This window comes from Cupressus sempervirens, chromosome 9 (genome assembly GCF_028749045.1).
Source record: "Cupressus sempervirens isolate cs-2001-9-10 chromosome 9, ASM2874904v1, whole genome shotgun sequence".
NCBI lineage: Eukaryota > Viridiplantae > Streptophyta > Pinopsida > Cupressales > Cupressaceae > Cupressus > Cupressus sempervirens.
Genome location: NC_143126.1, coordinates 78,885,853 through 78,899,870, shown reverse-complemented (window position 1 = coordinate 78,899,870; position 14,018 = coordinate 78,885,853). Strand labels below are relative to the sequence as shown.

The 14,018-nt window shown below is 34.7% G+C and overlaps 1 protein-coding gene across 1 annotated transcript; it reads left to right on the top strand.

Moving 5' to 3' along the window:
- The first annotated feature begins 8,430 nt into the window (after positions 1-8,430).
- LOC149537704 (SKP1-like protein 1B) lies at positions 8,431-10,631 on the top strand. Its single transcript, XM_089799080.1, has 2 exons — positions 8,431-8,831; positions 10,116-10,631. Exons 1-2 carry the CDS (start codon positions 8,529-8,531, stop codon positions 10,287-10,289), a joined length of 477 nt encoding a protein of 158 aa, XP_089655206.1. The 5' UTR covers positions 8,431-8,528; the 3' UTR covers positions 10,290-10,631.
- Positions 10,632-14,018: the final 3,387 nt, after the last annotated feature.

Here is a 14,018-nt window from a genome sequence, read left to right as displayed (position 1 = left end):
TTTGTAGGTAAGTCGTTAACCAATCCCTTTCATGATCTTCAACAATTCCCCTCCATCTTAACAGAAATTTGGTACTCACCTCCATTCGCGGCCATTCTCTAAAAAATTGGACATTGTCTCTGACTACCATGCAAGGGCGTCTAGGGCTTCTTCCAATTTCAAGACTGTTCACATCAAATTCCATGTAAGCTTCAAGAAGAGGGATACGAAGCCAAGCATCAATATTTGCAACAACAATTTCCAACCCAACTAACCAACATGGTTCGAAAAGATTATGGGTAATCCTGATGATATCCCATTTTTCTACCCCAACTCTAGCCAAACATCCTACCCAGAGCCCAACGATGTTGCTATTAGTCCTCCATGAGTATTTGTAGCTAAAAACCCCCTCTCCTAAAACACGGCTGACTGCTACACGACTCATATCATCTATGAGCCTTAACAAACGATTCCATCGCTCTTGTGTAACCGGCCCACAAAAGGCCATGGTGCATTTTTCAAATGCATGAAACAAACTTATATTGGTATCCATGACACTCAGACCAGACTGCTATCTGTTAATTGAAAGAGACTAAACACAAACTAAGGTGAAAGACAAAGTAGTTCCTGTTCCTTGAATAAGGTGGAATCAAAATTTTTGGAAACCTCATAATGGCGATGACATCTGAGGGAATAAAGCATTTCCTTGCTAATTCATCATTTAGAAAGGATGGAAATACTTAGGTAAGAGATTTTGCGATCTTGGTACTCTGCCCCAAAACGTGTGGAATTACTATCTTCGCAGGAGCTTGAAGGGAAATGATTATATTGCTATCAAAAGTGGTTTAAAGTTATGATTAAATACTAATGTATTAAAGCCATCTGTACCTAAGTTGGCTAATATATCCGCCTCTTTGTTGCCTTCTCTACAAATGTGTACATATCTTATTTCTTCAAATGTTAAAAGAGCTTTGTTAATAGCTTCTAGTTTGGAGTTTAACACCCAGTTTGGGGTACTTCCTTTCCTGAGAGCATTAATGATGATTTGGGAATCTCCTTCTATAATAAGTTTTTTGACTTTAAGTTTAATACATAGGTTGATTCCTTCTTCTACTGCTTCAAGTTCGGTGATATTATTTGATACCTTGTTTAGAGACTTGGATCTTTTGACAATCCAATTACTTGATTCGTCCCTAATAATACATCCAATTCCTACTTTCCCAGGGTTTCTTCTTGATGCCCCATCAAAATTCAGCTTAATCCATCATGGTGGGGGAGGTTCCCATTTACACTTAAGTCTAGCTAAATCATTCTTTTTTTTGTAGTAGAGGGGAGGATTGATTAGTAAAGGCCATCATTTTTTGATTTCTGCGTCCCATTTAGAGAAAGATCCTTCTTCTCTAGGTCTCTTTCTGAGATCACTGATCATTACTTCCGAAATAGCTACTTCTATTTTTGTAAATAGGGCTTGTTTTGATAGACATTGATCTTGGAAAATTTGACGATCACGTTCTTTCCAAATTTCCCAGAGAATAATGGCCGGAGAGATATTCCAGAGTTTGCCATAAGTTTTCTTTTGATTGTCTTTAGGCCACCCCAGTAAGTGATCTACCCATCTTGCTAACAAGGAGGACCAATTAAATTTACTTTGAAGCCACCGCCAACATTCTTGAGAAAATTTGCATGTATATAAGAGGTGTTCTACAGTTTTTTCATCCTCTTTACAAAGAATACATCTAGATGGCCCTTCAAATCCCATTTTCCGAATTCTATCAGCTGTTAATATTCTCTTTTACATGGCTTCCCATAGAAACGTGCCTGCTTTAGGGAGACCAGTTGTGTCCCAGCATAGGTTCAGGGGGAGGGTACTTATTTCTCATTTCTGCGAATTTGTGATCATTTTGTATCCTTCTTTAACTTTGTATTCCCATCTTTGGAGGCTACCCATGTTAACTTGTCCTCCCTATTCTTGAGTATAATGGTTCTGTTTTTTAGCATGTTTTCCAATTTCTCTTTGTCTTTTTGGTTAATATCGCAATTTGATAACTGTTTCCATTTCCATCTTTTACCCATATCTGAGTAAATTTCCTCTAAATAATCTTTCACTTTTGTTCCTCATAAAGTTTTAAGGGTAGATATTGCTTCTTGAGATAATTTTGCCCCTATCAGCGGGGGGTTACCATCCCATGAATCTTCCCAAAATAATGCTTCTTCTCCATTCCCTATATCCCAGGTGAGGTATTTGGAGATCAAACTACGATTATGTATAATAAAATTCCATCCTGCAGAACCCTTGGGGGGGGCTTTGATTCTGAATAATGATGTTTTATCTAAGGGATCAAGATATTTGTTAAAAATTATTCTAGCCCATTTCCTATCCCTTTCTTGGTAGAGTCTCCAAACTTGTTTGGCTTCTAGTGCTTCGTTCTGCCATTCCAGGTTTTTTATTCCTAATCCACCAAATTCTTTTGGTTTGCATATTTTATTCCAGCTAATTAAGGTTGCTTTTTGCTTGTCCTGTAATCCTTTCCAAAAGAAGTTTCATAGTTTACTTTCCAATTTAGCGTTGATATTTTTGGGCAAATGTGAACATGAAAGTTGGTAGGATGAGGTAGCTGCTAAGACTACTTTGATCTTTGTTATCCTTCCTGCCTTAGTTAACTATCTTCCTTTCCAGGATTCAGTATGGTTATCAATTTTCTTAAGAATGTGTTCCCATCCCTGATTTGAAATCATACTCTTGTCAAGGTAGATCCCTGGATATTTGAATGGTAAATTTCCTTTTTTGAAGCCTAATTTCTGACAAATTTGATTTTCAACTTCTGTCTTTGTATTTAGGAAATAAATTTCTGATTTCTCAGCATTGATCATTTGCCCTGATGCTTTGGTGTATGTTTCCAAGATGTTTTATATTTGCTTTGTCTCTTGTAAAGTGCTAGTTCCAGTAAGTATAGTGTCGTCAACAAATTGTTGATGGGTAGTGTTGTCAACATCATTTGTGACTTTCACTCCTTTGATTTTACTTTCCTCTTGTGCTGCTTTGATTGCCCTTCCAAATGCTTCTGCCATTATTATAAACAGGAATGGGGATATTGGGTCTCCTTGTTTGATACCCCTTGAGATATTAAAAAACCTTTCGGAGTTCCATTAATGAGAATCAAAATTTTAGGAGTTGATATACATTGGAAAACTATGTTAATCCATTGTTTGGAAAAGCCAAAGGCCTCTATGGTTTTACAGAGGAATCTCCAATCCACCTTATCATATGCTTTTTGGATATCTAGTTTAAGCAACATGCAAGGTTCCTTATTTTTAAACGCTGAATGGATAGTTTCCTATATAATAGATATGCCATCTAATATGGATCTGCCAGGGACAAATCCAGTTTGTTCTTCTGAAATGAGTTTAGGAAGAGAGCTTTTGAGACGAATAGCAAGGATCTTTGAAAATACTTTATATATAGTGTTCCATAATGCGATAGGTTTGAAATCCCCTAGCACTACACTTTCATTTTTTTTGGGAATGAGAGTTAAAAATGTATGATTGATTTATGTTAAAATTGCTCCTCCCTTCCGTGTAGCTTCTAAAGCTTTCCACAACTCTTCTCCTAGAATGTCCCAGCATTGTTGAAAAAAGAAGGCTTGGAAGCCATCTGGACCCGGAGATTTATCCGATTTCATACTGAACAGTGTCGATTTCACCTCTTGAAGGGTAAAGGGCTTGTTAAGAAATTTTTTATCTTCTTTGGATATCAACTTAGGGATGTGTCTTAACAACTCTTCTTAAGCAGCTTTATTTGAAGATTCAAAATTGTTAAGAGTATCATAGAAATATTTGGTGAATATTTCAACAATTTCTTCTGGATTCTCAGTTTGCTTCCCCTTTAGATTCCTGATTTTAGAAATGGTTTTATAATTTCTATTATTTATAGTACTGTTATGAATTTTTTTTGTGTTCTGGTCTCCTTCTAGGAGCCATTTTTCTCTGAATTTCTGCCTCCAGAATATTTCTTCTTTAGCTAGAATTTCTTCGTGTTTAATGAGGTATTCTTTTTCCAGTTGATATGATTCGTTATTCATACCTTTTATTAGAATCTCTTCATTTAATTTACTCATTTTTCCTTCTAATTCAAGTTTCTCTTTAAAGATGTTTTTGAAATGTAAATTATTCCATTTTAAAAATTTTTGTTTTATATTTTTAAGTTTGGAGACTAGGCAAAACATTTTTGAACCCTCAAGCTGATCCTCCTGCCACCAATCTCTAATTTGATCTATAAAGGTTTTGTCCATAAACCACATTTTTTCACATTTAAAGGGATTTCTGCTAGGTTTAAACTACTCTTTGATTTCCATTTGCACTGAGAAATGGTCTAGACCAGCCATGGGTAGAATTTCCGCATTGATCAAATTATTCGTGCTAAGATCTCCTTTTAAAAGAAATCTGTCCAATCTTTCTGCTATATAACAATATCCTTTTCTTTTGTTATTCCAAGTATATATACCATTCTTTATTTTTATATCCATAAGAGAGTCTCTCTGGATCCAATCTTTAAAATCTTCCATTACTTTTTTTTTTGGGTTACTACCCCCTTGTTTTTCGTCCTTACTTGATACTGCATTGAAGTCTCCTCCTATTATGACTATTTCTAGGGGTAAAGAGTTGATGAAGGTGCTGATCGCATTCTAGACTGCAAGTTTCTCTTCTGTAGGTGTCGGTCCATAAACATTGATTATAACAATTTGTAAGTTGGATTTTGTACTAACAATTATAGCTCCCATCCAATTTTTTTGTGGTGAGAATATTTCGATATTGATTAATCTAGGATTCCATATTATACCAAGTCCTCCTGAGGCCCCTTGTGCCTGCTGAAATTTTGATTTCCATTTCCCTGATTTCTGGCTTAGCTTTATTCCTTTTTCTTTATTTAATTTAGTCTCTTGTAATAATGTAATATTTGAATCAAATAAGGTAAAATTACACTTTAATAAGCATTTTTTGCTAGGGGCATAAAGGACCCTAGCATTCCAGGTTGTGATTTTCATTGCTCCTTGGGAAGGAACTTCCCCTTCCCAATGTGAAGAACATCAATAATCTTTGTCTGATCCTTTACTTGCCTTGCAGCCTCTCTAAGTTCTTTTAATGATTGCCTGCCACGTTTTTGTTTTTGTTTTCCACAAATTGGTGTCTTCATACGTTCCTGATTCATAGCTATACCAATTTTTTCAAGATTTTTCTCTTTTAATACCTTTTCTATAATATTTGAAACCTCATCCTCCTTACTGTCTTCCATGATGACTTCTTTAATTAACTTTTTGTTGATTAGCTATTCCTTGTCCTCTAATACTTCATTCTTTTTATAGCAATCTTGTGTGTTTGGACTCTCCAATAACCCGCTCTCCCAATTTTGATCTAGTTCTGCTGAAAATATTGATTCTTTTAGGGTTGTTCCTGTGTTCTCTGTTTCTGTAGCAAACATATCTTTCCCATCATTAGGTGTTTGCTAGAACTTATAACTCTTCTTTTTCCCTTTCTTCCTAATGGTAATGTTTCCCCATTGGGCAGAATCTGTTGGTGGGATGATGATCGCCTGTTCTGTTACTTCTTCATGGGGGGCCTTTCCTGGTAGTTTTCCTGATTCTTGTTCTTTCCTTCTATCTAATCTTTGCTATGTTTGTATTGGTTTATCATTCTAGATGTGATTTATGTCAGCCACCTGATTCTGTTCCTTATTCTGACTTCCACAAATTCCTGATGTCTCCCTTATTTCTATGTTTAGTATCCTTTTCCCTTTATGTTCCTTATGAATTTCTTCTGCTAATAAACTTTGATCAATTAAGTCGTTTTGAATCAGGAGTGCTTCATGCAGGAGCTTATTTAGTTTGAAAATATTCAAGTCCATTTCTTTGATGACTTCTTTTTCCAACTGGCAATCCTTACATCGATTAAATTTGTTAAGTGAATGCTGGTAGCTTATATTCTCCTTCTCTTCTATTTCCTTTGTTCCTTCTAGTTCCTTTTCATTATTTACTGGTTCTGATCTGAAATCTGCATCCCTTTTCTCAAGAAATTTTGCTTTTATTTCTTCTTTTTGAGCTTCTTTTAGTATTGGGGATTTGTTAATATCCTTATCCTTTCTTTCTTCTCTTTTGCCTGGTCTCCTTTTAATGTTAATTAGGTCTTTGATATTATTTTTTATGCCAAATTTTGTGAAGTCTGCATCTACAATTTTTAGTATTTCTCCTGAATATTTATTGAAGATTAAATTGTATATGGATCTGTTTGTGATGATCTTCTTGCTGACCGAGTTATTTTGATCAGTTTTGACCAACACCCTGATTTTATTGGTTTTGTTTCGATTTTCTTCAATTCCAATTACAGTACCTAACATTACTGATTCTTTTAATAGTATTTTCCTCCATTAATTATGATGGGATTTCTATGCTCTCCATCCATTTGATAGTTTTAATGTTTTTAATGTGGTTTTTGTTAAAGTTTGGTTTCCAATCTAGAAATTTAATATGGTGCCCTCTATAAAATAGAAAATCATTTTCTAAAATTTCCTTTTTGTCTTGTGCATTTTGACATAAAATGAACCAAAATTTATCTGCAAATGAGTTAAGAGTACTTACCTTGTTGCCCTAGATTTTAGATAGCATACCTACTAGCCTAGAACTTTTCCTTGACAGACCATTCCAATACATGTAGATGCCCTTATCCTTGCAATCTGCCCATCTTTTTTCACTGTGTGAATTACTGATGATTACTTCATCCCATTTTGTGCTTTTTTCTGGAAAATTTTGCTGAGACCTTCCTAATGTTCTTCCTTGGGGTTCTATTTGACTTGATTTCTGGTGTGGTGGGATATACAGTAATTTCTCTTTAGTGGGATTGTTAATTCGCGGTTTACTATCTAATGCGTGCATAAGTGGGGTCTTCATTTTTTTAGAGAATTTTCCCATGCCTTGCCCTAGAGGGATGACATTGATTTCTGAGATCCATCGTGGCCTTTCTGGCTGTTCCTTTTGGATGCAATTTTTTTCTGGCTTGGTTTTATGATTATTCGCAGGTTCTAACGCATATTTGGTTTGAAGATAAAAGGATTTTTGCTTATGAATTTTTTCTCCCAGTTTGTTTTGCTCCTGCCTGATTTGGAATCTCTTTCTTCTCATGTGCATCGATTGCCATCCATCTTCTTTTTTTAGGGTTTGAATATCACGAATTTCCCAATTTTGCTTGGTCTGTTACCTGTCAATTGAATCGAATTTATATTGGTTTGAATTGCGGATTTCTTTTTGATCCAAATTTCGCTGTGAAAGTGCTGCAAATTTGTTTTTGGTCTCCAAGGGATGCTGTGGATAGGGCTTTTGCTTGAAAGAGGCGAATCTCAAAATAGGGCGACTGAGTTTAGCTTGATACTTCATTTTTTTCGTCATTGTAGCCAAGTCCCACTTGGCAAGAACTTACCCTTCATTTTTCCTCCAAATTGAAATCATCTTGCCAAAAATTCTAAAAACAACAATTTATATTTTTAATATTTCCTTCAATTTAGAAGCTAATTTTTCAAAGCAGATTTATATGTAATGCCCATGAGACTGCTCCCCTTTAAATGTTCCTAAAAAAGCTCAGCGACACCTGCTCTATTTTTAAGCAAGCGGGTGCCCATGGGACCCCAGCCTAAGGCCACGCTCAAATAAAGCCTATTAGCTTAATGAAGATATAGGAGAATGAATACTTAAAAAAAAAAGATTTTGATTAGAATATAATAATAAATAATAAAAATAAATAAACAAGTCTATCTTATAAGCACTTAAGTTTTTAGCAAGTAAAATTAGAAAATTAAATTTATAAATATATTTAGTTAAAAAAATTGTAATTATTTTTTAGTTAAGATATATATTTTTGAAATATGGAAAATATAATAATCTACTAAAAAATGATTATTAATAACTATTTAAGTTCTACCTATGTCTATAATTGTAAGTATATTTTAGTGATAAACAAGTATTGTAATTTAAAAATTAAAACTAAAAACTATAACATACGTGGAAGGTTGAATTTGCATTTGAATTGGTCTCATATTGATAACCTAAAATAGAAAGATATTTGCAATTCATATTTAAAAAAACACTCAAAAATTAAATAAAATATACATAATAATAATAAACATTAGTTAACTATTTAGCAAACTCATGGTTAAAAGGCTGGCCGATCTAGAAAACTAAAACTAACCACCGTTCCAATACAAATTAAAAAAGCCCAAAAAGCTATTTCCGAGATTAAAAAAAGCAAACCCCATTTATAGGAAACCATCCACCCGGGTTAGGGTTAAAAATATAAAGTGGCAAAAATAAGAAAGTTTGTCTCAAATAACTCCCGGTTCTATTTTTATTCATATAAAAATAAACCCACCCTTGCATATAAATATAGGGGGTTAGCCGGTCATTGTAGATCATTGTACCGTGAGTAACAGATCATCTTTTTCCCGGTTTTGGATTTTTGTTCGAATTTCCTCCTCATAAATTTCCCTGCTTTCAATCCCCAAAGCATCCATGGCGAAGGATTGCAAAGTGCGATTGAAGAGCTCAGATGATGAGATGTTCGAGGTTGATCAGGCCGTGGCTTTTGAATCTCAAACAATCAAGAATATGATTGAGGATACGGGCACGGAGAGCGCCGTGCCCTTGCCAAATGTAAGCAGCAAGATCCTGGCGAAAGTTATCGAATATTGCAAGTATCATGTGGAGTCCGCCAAGTCTAGCGACGATAAGTCCGCCATTTCGGAGGAGGACGTAAAGAACTGGGATGCGGAGTTCGTGAAGGTGGATCAGGCTACCCTTTTCGATCTTATTCTGGTATGTATGATTTTCGGTAACTCTAGACTAGGGTATGTAGATGTTTCTTTTTTTGATGTCTATATTAGGGTTTCAGAGCCAAAATAGGGTTTCAAAGCCCAAAGAATTATTTTATTCTTTAAAGGTTGGACATGAGGGTTTCATGGAAATATTACAGATGCTTTGGCTTTATAGAACACAGATTTCGAATATGTGTTAAAACGTTGGATGAATTTCGTTAGCTTTTGGTTTTCAAGGTTTCGGGTTTTCTTAGCTTTAGCGGCTTTATTTTTGATATGGTTCTGCATTACCAATATTTTGTTGATTTTGGATAAACTTAAATCTGCAGATTTTGTATGGCTTTGAAATGTTTTTTGGGGTAGGGTCTGCGGGTTGATATTTTTGCGTGATTTGTTTTGTGAGGTTCATATTGTTGTGTCGCCTGGTTTTGTTTTGGATGCTTCATATTTTTGTGTATCCTGTTTTTTATTGGTTACATATTAAAACCTTTGAACGGTCCGTCTTTACGATTTTCGAAAATTTTCCAGAAAATGGAAAGCTATCTGTTAGGTTTTCCAGAAAATTTGAGCAGTTTGTTTAAGGCAGTTGAGGAAATTTGAAGTAATTTGTATAAGGAAGTCTAGGAAACTCAAAGCGGTTTGGTTAAGATTTTCAGCAGAGTTTGAAGCATTAGGTTTAAGATTGTTAAGAAATTTGTTTCAAAGTTGTCCAGAAAAAATTGAATGAATCTGTTTTCTGAAAAATGTATCATATGAGATTACCTCAATCGGATGTTTATCTGAATAAGACCAGTATTTGAAGTATTTTTTTGACATGAGGTTGTGTTCAGCCAAGGTTTCTTAGATTTTTTTAGCTTATTCTTATTATCATTAAGGTTTTTCTGCTCTTTGGTAAGCGACATTTGAAAGAGAGTGGAACATATTTGATACACCTGAAATGCGACTAAATGCACATGTAGTTTTGTACAGGCCCATGCTTTAGATGAATATGTGCATATAGAATGTCAGACTTTTGTTTTCCTCTCTTTATGCTATGCAAACATTGAAAGGGAGGGCAGGATCTGGAAAGTTTCCCTGGCTTTTGCATTATCCTGGGGAGATGCACGTTCCACTACTTTCTTTTATTGAGGATGTGCCTGTTTGCCTGTAAATGATACGTTTAGTCGTTAAATCATTTGCAGTTGCATATTTTGTTGATATGTTTGTAGTAAACTTTTTTTTTTCTTTATAGCTATAGTTTGTAAATGATGGCTTGTTATGTTGTATGTTTCTTTGCTATGAGCAGGCTGCCAACTATCTGAATATAAAGAATCTTCTGGATTTAACGTGTCAAACTGTTGCTGACATGATTAAGGGTAAAACTCCAGAAGAAATCCGAAAGACATTTAATATAAAGAATGATTTCACTCCTGAAGAAGAGGAGGAAGTCAGGCGTGAAAATCAATGGGCTTTTGAGTAAAGTCTGGATGTCGCAAGGAAGTTACTTTATATATAGTTTTGTGGCATGGCACTTGGTTTTCTTGCCAAGTTGCTTTATAATGACTTGTTGGGCTTTAAGAATTTGCATATTTGATGGCCAGTATTTGCCTGATCTCCTGGCCTTTAGAAATCTGGAATTTGACGACTGGTATTTACCTGTCTGCTGGATTTTAGGTGTATTTAATGTAGCAGTTTTAGGTGATAAGATGACAATGCTTGAAGCAAAAGTACTATGGGATACTTTATTTTGATTGTTTTGTAAAGATAAATCAATTGTTTCTGTTTTGAAAATTTGATGCAATATGAAATAATTAACTTCGAAGTGTGGTGATATTTCTAGTTGAATTTATTAATCAGTAAACACCTACTGTAATCAATAGCAATTTTTAATAATAGAGAGTATAATTGATTAATATCTGCAGTACATTATGATTAGTGCACTAATTGATTATATTGCTTGTGTGCATTGTTTTATTATTTGAATATTTCATATAGAATTGTTTTTAGTTACCTTTTTTTTGGCACATGTTGTGTTGTATGTTATTGTTTTATGTAATACATTCAATCCTATTGTGTGATCTTTCTTTTGTATGTGTGAAGTGCATGTAATCTATGGAGTTCATGTTTTTTTGAGGATAGGTGTTTTATTTCGATAATAATAATAATAATTCTGATGGTTAGATAATAATTTATTATTCTGATGGTTAGAAATTTGGTTGTCTGTACTCGGTCACTTTTCTTGTTCTTATATTCTTCAAGTCTAGACATGTATCTGTGATGTATAGTGGTTGTTTATGTCTATTATGCTCGTAAGTTTAAAACACATATCAACATGCAACACATAATTGCTAATTCTGGGAGATCTAGCGTTCTTGGTATCCAGAAGTCTTAATGATTTCAGTGGAAAGCTTAAGATATGATATATGTCCTTTGGTTCAGGAGCTGATATATTTATTTATGTCTTCAGTTTTAATGTAAATCTTTTAAGGTCTAATCTGTAAGTTATGATTAATGTATGCTCTTTCAAGGTAGCTTCCTTGTTCAAGGTAGTTTCCAAGCATTCTACCCACAAATAACATTTTAGCAAATAAAATAAAATAGTACACATTTTTGAGATGTGAATCGAAGGCCATTTTGTTAAAAATTGTCTCGCTAATGACCTAAAAAATGGTTGACTGGATCAACTGACGCTGTGGGTTCTGTGAATCTTGGAAATGTAGTTATTGTGACGTTGTGTGGTGGTAAATATAGTAGACGTGATAAGGACTGGGTGATTGTAGTTGGGTCTAAAATTCTAATTTTTCTCTGAGGGCTCTTTGGGTCCATTTAAGAATGAGTCACTATATATGAATGGCGGTGGTGACTCCGTGACTATATATGAATGAAACAATGAATGCGTGTACCATGTTTTCTTGTAGATAGCGTTAGTATTATATCACCTTGTAATTACTGTAATTGTTACAGAAAATTCTGGTCATTTCACCTTGTAATTACTGTAATTGTTACAGAAAATTCTGGTCATTGTGTCTGTGTATCTTTATATAATCTCTTTTGCAAAGATGCTTGCACCCAAAGCTTTTTAATGACAGTAAGCTGCACGAAATAGAGATTTGGGATTTGGGCTTTTATTGTGGCAGCGTGTGTTACATAAAATTGCGAAACAGGTACAGGCCTCATTGATGATGCCGCAATTGGTGGTATTCTTCCAATATTTTTTGAATGGGACAGAATCTCTGTACACCCGCGTCTTTTAGTGATGCAATAGCAAAAGAAATGGTTTTAGTGCAATTATTGATAGCATTAAAGGACAATTTGATGCGACGCAAATACGAAGAAAATCATTAATGCTAATTATCAAGTTCAGGATTCTCTGTCAAGCATCACTCGTGACAAGTAGTATATGTTATGGACCAAATGTAGTGGGGTAGGTGTGATTAATTACTAGGGGCCTGTTTGGTGAGCGGAATATGAATATGTATTCCAAATTTCGAAAATTTTGAATTCCTTGTTTGGATGCACCAAAACGGGATTGGAATACAAAGTAAAAATGGAATACGTATTCCATTTTTGGCCCAAAAATGGGGTTTTGCAATTCCACCAAAATAGGTGTTATTGGAATACGCATTCTTATTCCATTTTTTTTTAATTTAAAAAAACATAAATTATTGGGTCCGCGAATTCCCATCAAATACTGACTGAACCAAATGGAAAAAAAGAATATGTTCTATTCCGGAATACGTATTCCTATTCCGCTCACCAAACGGGTTCTAATAAATGAAAATTTATACAATTTGTTACATGTTACACATTGGCGTATGTCTGATTACTGGTGGCCTCTTTAGTCTTTATCACAAACATATAGCTAGCATTTTGGCCCTGAGTAGCCTGATTTGATTTAAGTGTCACCTATTTAAAAACCTGAAAGTATTGAAATCTTTCAAATGTATTTAGTTTAACCAATTAGTAGGGAAAGGTGCGATTTATTTACTACGTCTTTGTGTACATAAAAACATGACCCAAAAATCTTGGATATTAAGACCGTAGCCAGACATGGTTTCTTTGTTGAATAATTTCAAAATGGAATGGAGAGCAAATACCCCAGACCTACTGATATAGTGTGGTTTTGGGATTGAGACTGCCCCAAATGTGGGAATGGCATGGGTTTGAATTAGAGATATCAGCATGGTAATGCCATATGAGTTTCAGTGCACCATATTGCTGGTTGATAACTTTTCTGCTTCATAATTGCTTTGCATTGTTTGAGGGGTGTGTAGGTGACTTAACAAAGTTATTGCTTTTGTTTGGGCAATTGACTGTATAAGTGCATTCATTGGCATGACTTGGTTGGGGCGAGGCAGTGCAACTTCTGTTGCAGGTAACTTATAGCAAACTGCTGTAGGAACAATTAAACAAAAAATTGAAGAAAAATGATGAGTGGCTGCGCACAGCTATAAAGGAAACAAAATGAGCTTTATGATCCATGAATCAGTCATCTATTTATGGGTCTATATGTGGTTAGCGTAATATGGGTTACCATGTATTCCATGCAGAAGACATCTTAACTGGGCTATAAATGAGGCATACATATCTTATTTTCTGTGAATTTGTTATTTCTCTTTCAATTGTACAAGTTATTTCCTTTGAACTTGTTTTGTCTTTTGTGTGGCATCCGCTGTGCAGTGTTTTGAAGAGGAAGCTTAATGTTATGTCCAACAGCTCAGCTTTGTCCAAATAAGGTATCTCATTTTTTTGGGTTTCATGGCCTTCAGAGTTTTACGGTTTCAAGGGTTTTGCTGAGAGTTCAATTTATATGTTATTTCAAGTGGGTACTGAGCTTTGGAGGTAGTGATAGAGCTGTACCTGAGGCTGGTCGTCACCAAAATTCAAGCTCACCGCTAATTCAAACCAACTTTCAGATAAACTTCATTTCTGTAACTTAATCTATTCAAGGAAGAGATTTAGTTCCCTTTTCTCATCTTCTAATCTTATGATTATTGGGTTTTAGGTTGAGACATTCCTGGTGGTTTTCTTTCTTCGCTGGAACCTTAATGTTTCGTTTTAAAAGTCATTTCCCAGCGTTTTTTTGGCAATTTAGTGCCAATTTATTTACTGATCCGTTTCAAGATTCTTGCAATTGCGTCCTAATTGAATTATCATTCTATGCGACTGGGTATTTTGTAATAATATTTTGGTTGAGTTATAAATCCTT

Bases quoted from the DNA above. Each gene is read 5' to 3' on its own strand.
- LOC149537704 (XM_089799080.1), top strand. From the start codon at position 8,529: ATGGCGAAGGATTGCAAAGTGCGATTGAAGAGCTCAGATGATGAGATG. The intron at 8,832-10,115 runs GTATGTATGATT...TGCTATGAGCAG, and splicing joins CCCTTTTCGATCTTATTCTG to GCTGCCAACTATCTGAATAT.